The 9,443-nt window shown below is 40.3% G+C and overlaps 1 protein-coding gene across 1 annotated transcript in view; it reads right to left on the reverse strand.

The window, feature by feature from the left end:
* clmna (calmin a) overlaps positions 1-4,744 on the reverse strand; it is a gene marked incomplete at both ends in the record, with an annotated part of 29,783 nt that extends 25,039 nt beyond the window's left edge. Inside the window, one exon of the mRNA XM_083907777.1 lies at positions 4,660-4,744. Coding sequence (XP_083763903.1) covers positions 4,660-4,744 — 85 coding nt within the window. The remainder of the gene's footprint in view (positions 1-4,659) is intronic.
* Between the last annotated feature and the right edge of the window lie 4,699 nt (positions 4,745-9,443).

Genomic DNA, 9,443 nt, shown 5'->3' on the forward strand with positions numbered 1-9,443 from the left:
TTACCAATTAATTTTCAAAACTTTTCCATAACTTCTCCACAATATTTGACCCAACTTCCAGGACTCAACTTAAGTATTTTAAGTAGGATCCCATAGTGAGCTGAGGGCCCAGTAATGAGCCTCTTCCTTTCATGAGCTGTGACCACTAGGCAAACTAGTGATGTCATTGGCATTATCCATCAAATAAAATACTAAAATGAAAAGGTTTGAAGAAACAAATCCTTCCAATCCAGAAATAAATGTAATGTTATCAAAACTGTGTTAGCTAGTTTAAATGTTACTTTTAGTAGTAACTCCTCAGGTTAAGTAAAAAAAAAAAAAAAAAGTGAATACATGTGTTTCATTGTTTGGTTTCTATTGGTGGGGGATTGTTTTAGATTTCTAATAATCAAGCATTACAATTAGTATAACACCAATAGTATGAAACACATGTTAATGATTGCCTGTTAAAAGGCTTTGAGATGAAATGGGTGAGAGGCTGAATAAAGCCTTCATTCTTCTCCAGCACTCTCATTAAATCAATTACTCCCACTTAACAGAGCAGTTGCTAGTCTGCTCAGCTAAATTAATGTCTGGCAAACTGACAACGCTTTCAGATTATTACATATTCCCACATGATTTACATTTTCACTCGGGTTTAAACCAGACCAAAACAAGACCAGACCAACGGGAAATGAAGATTACTTTCGAAATCAAAGGCTGATGAAGAAGAAGAAGAGCAGGAATGGATTTTTATCAAAGTATCGTCATCTACACAAGAATGACGGTGTTTCTAACTAGGAGTGGGCAATATACTGATAATATATCTTGATGGTGATAGAAGAATTTGACCATATTTATAGTCACACATGTTAATACCCTTCATTTAACATTAAAAAGGCAAAGAAATAATGCAGGTATTATCGGAAAGAAAGGTAATAATGAGTATATTTTAAGATCATGTAATAAAGATCATAAATACATTATATCTTATTTTAGAATGTATTGATAGTGTATTATCAGTGTCCTTTGAGAAGCAAAAACTTTTCATGAACCTGTGTGCAGACCTTTGTTTCCACTGGTCAGAAAACCTATTAACACATACCTTGTGTTTGCAACGGTAGATATAATCAGAATTTAATCTCAGGTCATTTGACTCATTGGGGTTTTATTCTGACCGTGTGGTCACCGCATCTTGCCCAGTCGACGCGTTTCCCAGTGTGACCTTTCAAAAGTGTAACCACGGTAACAGTGCCATTGCTCTCCATGGTTATTTCTTCCGTCGTGTCTTGTCCTTCCGCTCCTCTGCATCAGTTGTTTACAGCACATTTGTGACCGCAAAGACGAGCCATCGTTGGAACACTGGCACAACTCTTCCGAGACAAAGAACTCCTGAAGTATGGCAAGGCCTTCACTATTGGCGCTCTTCCTCGACTCGGTGCGGTATCAGGCAAGTAGTTTTTCCATTACTGTAGTATCTCCACAACGTTGACGGGGTCGTCATAGCACGGCTGCACAAAACTGCTGTGGCGTCAGTGGTTCAGCTTGCTTGGAACCTCGTGGGTACCAGCAGGTACCAAAAAAAAATCACCAGGTACGATACCCTAATGGAAAAGCATTAAAGTTTGAGCCAAGCCGAGTTGCCATAAAAGTTAGGCCCGAGTCCAACAAGTGCATTTTGATTGACTGCTTTTTAAAAGCCTGAATTTCGGAAGTTGGTGCAAAGAAATACAATAAGCCCTCTGCTAACATCGTAACATCTCAGCACTCTAAATAGGCCTAGGAGGAGGAGTGGGTTCAACTCCAGAGAGCTCTGGGTCTCAAAATTCCACGTCTGGTGCACCTGCAGCCATGGCTTGCAGAAGAATGAGCACGTATGACATTCCTGTCTGAGTGTGACAACATTCTCACCTGGTAAAATTCTGCAATCTTGTGGAGGTCCTTTATTATCACTTTACACACGAGGCAGTCTTTGTGCCGTTTACGCACGGCAGCTTGCTGAGGGGAGTCCAGGGCATTGGGCCGACAGTGGCGTTTTTAGTTTTTCACACCGGAGACCCACGCGATTAAGTGTTGGGATACTCGTCTCCCTCAAGTTCCTGCTGCGCTTCATAGAACGGCTTCAGAAAGTCCATCGAAAAGCTCAGTGTGTCTCCGGTGCCTCCTCGGCGTCCACTTTCTCACGCTAATCGAAACACACCGCCTGACCGCTCATTTACCGCGCAAGTCGGAGCTCAAGCTCATGTAAAATGATACATGAGCTCGCTTAATAGAAATTAAGCCCGAACCTGTCGCGTCCTGTCTGGTTCGAGCAAAGATCTTCAGCTCTAGTCCAGATGAGCCTTTCAACTCTCCATCTCCACCCGAAAATCTAACACAACACAAATACATGTGAGTCCATACTAATCCACCTAAAAACAAATATCATGTGACCAACATCCAGGTACTGTACACCAGTGTTTTTCCCAACCCTGGTCCTGAGGGAACACTGTCCTGCATGTTTTAGATGTTGCCCTGCTCCAACACGCCTGATTCAGATGAACATCTCATTATAAGGCTTCTACAGAGCTTGATGACGAGCTGACCATTTGAATCGGGTCAAGTTGTAGATGATAAGGAGCAGTGAAAAAGCAGAGGCAGGTAAGTGTTTAAAGGTATCCATTTCTGCCCATCCAAACTAAAAAAAAAGAAAAAGCCCTCGAGTTTTCAAATGTTGTCAAAGCTCCATGGCAGCGTGAAGAGCAGGTGTTTCTGATAAAGAATAAAACAAAGGTCAAGAAGATCTCGTCAAGTAGCCTCGACCCAATGCTGCACCTTTTAAGCTCGAGATGAGCCGATAACATTTATATTCAGCAATGCATTTGTGTGATTCTGGTAAAAATCACTGTGATTGGATTTCAGAGGAAAAACATAAAAAAGACCCACTACGATACAAAAACCATTAAATTATCACATAAATGCCTCATAATAATGTGACTAGAATGTTTGCTATAGTGAACTTGCTTTAACTTTTAAATAGAAACAAATGTTTATTAGATTCAAACCGTTGTCGAATGAGTTCACACAATGAAGTCTGTCAGCGCCACACAACTCACTGTGTTTCTCAGTATGTCAAGAAAGAGGGAGGCAACAGCAACTTTGTGCTAGTAAAGCGAGACAAATACAAAACAGTAAGTGTGTTTACATGCATGTTATATGTCCAATTTAGTTGGACTGAGACAATAATTAGGTTTTCTCATTAAGAAAACCTAATTATTACTGTTGCTGGATCTATCGGACAGTAGTGTCTTTCTTACAAGAGCCACGCTCCATCTAATTTGTATCACATTAACATGTACAGCAGGTACACAGCACACAGCACCATCCATCTACGGCGGGGGAGTCGGACGTTAATCGGCCGATAAATTCATTCTCTCCTCCGCATGTAAACTCGGACTCTGCAAGTTGTCCGATTGCCCATCTCAGCCAGACTACGACCTTAGCTCGATTAAACTGTGCACGTAAACGTACCGAGTGTCTGCTTTGATAGCTCTTCCTGACTTTAGTGCCCGTACACAGTACACCAGTCCGGGGGAACCCGCTACTAATACACTACTACCTCACTCTTGTACTTATACACTGTAATGTATACTTATCTATGGAAGCGTATTGCATTCACCTAAAAACATTTTTCACAGAGATTTTTTTCTATCAGGGTCTGTTTTTATGAGAATGCGATAGCGGAGAAGCTTCCTGTCTTGATCTCTGAAATGAAAGCAAAGATGTCCCAGTTGTTGTTGTTGTTACTTAGCTTTGGGTTAGAGACATTGGGAGATGAACCTGTCTTTAAGTAATATTGATGGAATTGTTATTAGTGTGTTGACTTTGCGCAGGCACCTCGGGACTTTGTCGACTTTGTGTTCTTCCAGCCCCCGAAAGAACACACGGATCTGCTGGAGATTGCAATGTTTATTCAAGAGCATTTGAGTAAATACGGCATGCTTCATGGATATAAAATCAGGAGATTGTTAAAAAATACTGGATCTCTAGGAGGTGCAACCAAGAAGAGTTACGGTAGCGTGTTGCAACCAGCATCCGTTGGATGTATTGAGGAGCACCCCCGAAAAAAACTTGAATGCAATATGTTTCCATAATACTTTTTAAAAAAAAGGTTTGTACTGTGCAGATTTACAGCACCACATACAGGCCTGGCATATGTACTACACTGTTCAGAGTCATTTCTTGAAACAAGAAAAACGTTATTAAAACCATCAAGGAAAATGATCTTTCAGGAAAAGTCCTCTTTCCTTAAGTATAAGACTTTAAAGAGTACTTGAAATTTATTCCACACAGTGTGAACTTTGAAGAGTAACCTGATGAGCAGAGACTGAAGGAGCTCTGAGGTAAACACAGACATGTGAGAACATGTGAACACAAACAAACAAACAAACAAACAAACCTAACACCAAAAAACAAACACCCTGGAATTACAGTTTCCCAGAGAAAGATAATATGAGAATCGCTGGAGTTTGCAGAGAAGTTCTGTGTGCGTGGCCAGGCCGTGGGAGCTTGCACACACACACACACACACACACACACACACACACACACACACACACACACACACACACGCACACGCACTTAGATACAGAGAGAGAGAAAGAGCTGTAAGGAGAGTTGAAGTGGCCAGGATGCTCGTACCTTGCAGATTCTGCACTCGGATGTCGCTGATTTGTCCGATAAACTCCTCACGCTCGAACCAGTCTTCCCACTCGTGCCCAGCCATCATGAGTGGAGCTGCTGCTGTTTCTGCTGCTGCTGCTGCTGCTGCTGCAGGAACCCGAGTAAAACACACACAAAGCTGCTCCTGCTTCTTCTTCTTCCACTGCAGCAGTGGACACGGCTGATTATAGTCCGGGTGGGCGACAGGGAGCCATGCGAGCCGTGGACACACGGTTTCACATTCACCGCTGTAGTGTGTGCGAGAGTGTGAGTGTGTGTTTGCTGCAGTTCTCTCTCTGTGCTCGGCGGTGCAGTCCTCTAACAAAGCCCCGGGAGATGAGTGCGGGACAGGGGGAGGAAGGAGTTGCAGCACCTGGTTGGTATTTCCGAGGTGGGATGGAGCTGATCCAGGGCCCGCCCACTCAACCCCACTCTCTCTCTCTCTCTCTCTCTCTCTCTCTCTCTCTCTCTCTCTCTCTCTCTCTCTCTCTCTCTCTCTCTCTCTCTCTCTTTCTCCACTGCGAAGAGGTAGGTCTTGTCCACATTTTTTTTTTGCAAATCCAGATTAAATAACAACAACAAACAATCATTAAAAAAAAAAAAAAATGAAATCACATTTTTTTCCTGAATCTGATTCAGGTGGAACCACATGGGAATGCTGTGGCTGCTCAAATCAGATTTCAAATACATATTTTCTGTCATCTCGCCTGTTTTTTGGGCACCCCTGTAAATGCTCATGATTTTCCTTTGTAAATGATTGGTTGTTTGAATTTAAAAAAAAAAAAAAACACACAAACACAGTGGTATTTGAGAAGTGAAATAAAGTTTAAAAATTTTTTACAGAAAGTGTGCAAGAATTATTCAAACAAAGGTATGCATGTACATCCTCCTTTTGCAGAAATAACAGCCTCTAAACGCTTCCTTTAGCTTCCAATTAGAGTCTGGATTCTGGCAGAAGGTATTTTGGACCATTCTTCTTTAAAAAACATCTCCAGTTCAGTCAGGTTTGATGGTTTCCGAGCATGGACAGTTCGCTTTAAATCACACCACACATTTTCAATAATATTCAGGTCTGGTGACTTGAGATGGCCGTTCCAGAACATTGTATTTGTTCCTATGCATGGATGCTTTAGTGGATGATGGAACCACCACACATTTTTACTGTAGGTAGCAAGTGTTTTTCTTGGAATGCTGTGTTCTTTTTCCGCCATGCATAATGCCCCTTGTTTTGCCCAAATAACTCTATTTTAGTTTTATCAGTCCACAGCACCTTATTCCAAAATGAAGCTGGCTTGTCCAAATGTGCTTTTTCTGCATTTCTCTTCCATACAGCATCTCCTTGTGTAAAGTGTGCTGAATAGTTGAACGATGCACACGATGACATCATCTGCAGTAAGATGATGTTGTAGGTCTTTGGGTCTGTGGGTTGACTGTGACTGTTCTCACCATCCTTCGCCTCTGCTTATCTGAGATAGCTTTCTGTATCCTTCCCCGAAACCATGATGTTGAACAATCATTGTTTTCAGGTCATTTGAGAGTTGTTTTGAGGCTCCCATGTTGTCACTCTTCAGAGAAGATGCAAAGAAGAGAAACACTTACAATTGGCCTCCTTTAAAGACCCTTGCTCATGATTATATTCACCTGTGTATGGAGGTCAAGGGTCACTGAGGTTACCAAACCAATTTTGAGCTCCAATAATTAGTGCTAAAGGTATTGAAATCAATAAAATGACAAGGGTGCCTAAATGTATGCACATGCCTAATTTTGTTTAAATAATTCTTGCACACTTTCTGTAAATAACATAAATGTTATTTCACTTCTCAAATATCACTGTGTTTGTCTCCTATATGATATATTTAACCGAAATTTATTTTCCAAACAACCAATGATTTATAAAGGAAAATCATGAAAATTTACAGGGGTGTCCAAACTCTTGCATACAAGTATGTTGAAACATACGATATATACAGAGGCCGTAAAAAGTGCAATAGAGAGTTTTTTTATTTCCCTTTTTTTTTCAACTCAACCTAGGCAATCTGATGAAACTTTTTTTTTCATTTTCACCAACTATATAAACTATGGAAGCGTGTGTGCGAAATTTGGAAATACTTCACAGTTCAAAGATCACTTAGCAGTTATTGCTACTTCATATATCTACTAAAAATGCGATATAAAATGAATCATAACTTTGACTCAACAACACATAGAAAAACGAAAAAAACATTAAAAAAAAACATTTTAAAGCCTGAATATGTGACCTATAAACACACACCATGGATGTCCATATAAGGAGTCCACCAAAATGTGGACTTTTGTCACTTTGTCAGATGTCACAAATTGATCATAATGCTCACAAATTAAAGCCACTTTATTGATAAAGTTGTACTGTTATTTTTAGGATAGTTACTGTGTTTTTCTTTGTGCGTTTATATATTTTTTGGAGTATATAATGTGTCAAATCGAGACCCTTTACCCAAACTATCCCTTTAAAACCTGCTTTGCCATGCATGCACAGATGGTGCAGTGTCTCCTATACAGCCAGAAACATCCCAGCATGATTTGTTTCTGGGACAACATCTCCCAGGTGATAGAGGAGGCTGGTTACCAGAAGACAGCCTGCTGGTGTCAGGATGACGCTCAGGCTGTGAGGACATCACAGGCTCAACATGAAGTTATATTTACAGACACCACAGTCTTTAGCCCTGTTGGGACTACTGGGGCAACTTTATTAATATACCACATTTCATGCACAGGGTCAAGTCAATCTGCTTTATATAAAAATAAAAATCTGAAACACTCAAGCACACGATTTGAACAAAACCCTATTATAATATGATTAATACAGAGAAGAAAATAATAAAATAACAGAGAAGTGAACGTTTTATGCAGCATAAAACAATAGTTTACTTCAAAATGAATAAAAGAATGTACAGTGCAACATTGAAAGATGCATGTCTGCAGCATGTGTGTGTTTATTAAAGTTAAACGCGGCTTTATGACCTGTTTGTTGCTGCGTGCGACGAGGGAAGAAGAGGTTAAAAGAGCTCAATCATAAGCGTATGACAATTGAAACGCTAGACTTAAAAATATTTTTGGTGCTGATTTCACTTCCATGCATAGCTGGTTCCTACGGTGGCCCAGATGTGTCAGGCCAAATACAAACGCCACAACACAAATACAAACGCCACAACACAAATACAAAAGCCACAACACAAATACAAAAGCCACAACACAAATACAAAAGCCACAACACAAATGCAAAATGCAAAAGTCACAACACAAATACAAAAGCCACAACACAAATACAAACGCCACAACACAAATACAAACGCCACAACACAAATACAAAAACCACAACACAAATACAAAAGCCACAACACAAATGCAAAATGCAAAAGTCACAACACAAATACAAAAGCCACAACACAAATACCAAAGCCACAACACAAATGCAAAAGCCACAACACAAATACAAAAGCCACAACACAAATGCAAAAGCCACAACACAAATACAAAAGCCACAACACAAATACCAAAGCCACAACACAAATGCAAAAGCCACAACACAAATACAAAAGCCACAACACAAATGCAAAAGCCACAACACAAATACAAAAGCCACAACACAAATGCAAAAGCCACAACACAAATACAAAAGCCACAGCCACAATCGGGAGTTAAAACTACTTTAACACGTTGTTATTATTCCTAATAATAATTAGTATATTAATTAGTATATAATTAATAATTTAACTAATAATCACGGTCCTAACCGCCGCATTGTCAAAATCCGTTACCGTTCACTTCCGTTGTAGGTCACTTCCGATATGGCTTTTGCATTTGTGTTGTGGCTTTTGCATTTGTGTTGTGGCTTTTGTATTTGTGTTGTGGCTTTTGCATTTGTGTTGTGGCTTTTGTATTTGTGTTGTGGTGTTTGTATTTGGCCTGACACCTCTGGGCCACCGTAGGTTCCACTGGAGAAGCAGAACAGCTAAATCAGGCCTGGTCAATATGTTTTTCCAGAGGGCCAAACTGACATAAATGAAGCAAGTCAAGTTGTTTCAATAATAATAATAATCACTAAATCCATCTTTATATGCAACATGCATAGCATTTACCTTTTAAATGTGAACATGCTGTAAAAAATACATCCTTTTAAAAGTCAGATGCAACTGTATCACTTTGTGTGTGTGAAGACTTCTCCTCCAGATTATGTGACAGTAAAGGACAAGATGTAGAGATGGTGGAAATGGTGAATGTGTTCGACCACACAGATGCCCATGAAGCTACTTGGAGGTAGGTGAGAGGGAAACCAAAAAATGGACAAGATTCCCAAACTAAAATCTCAGTTGCGTTGTCACTATTTTCAGAGTGGTAATAAAGTCATCCACTGTTCGAATGAAAATGTGACCTCAGGGAAGCTTCTGTCAGAGGTCACTCCACTGTAATTTGAACCATGAAGTCATCCATGCTGCTCAGGAGCACCTGTAGGCTGAAGATGTGACCTTCTGGACCGGCAACATCAGCGAAGTTCCCTGACGCTAAAGGAGACTATGTTGACGAAATAATGCAGGAACAATCTTTCTGCTATTACATTTTTCTGACCGAGTCTGAGAACATTTTGAAGTATCCATGTAAGTACAGATATTCTGTGATGCCAAGCAAACGCTACGAGGAACAAAATGTTAATATACAAATTGCACGTAGAAGCAGGATAGCAGTAAATAAATAGAGAGAGAGTGAGGTTTTGGAACAGGAGGTGA

This window comes from Microchirus variegatus, assembly GCF_963457635.1.
Source record: "Microchirus variegatus genome assembly, chromosome: 21".
NCBI lineage: Eukaryota > Metazoa > Chordata > Actinopteri > Pleuronectiformes > Soleidae > Microchirus > Microchirus variegatus.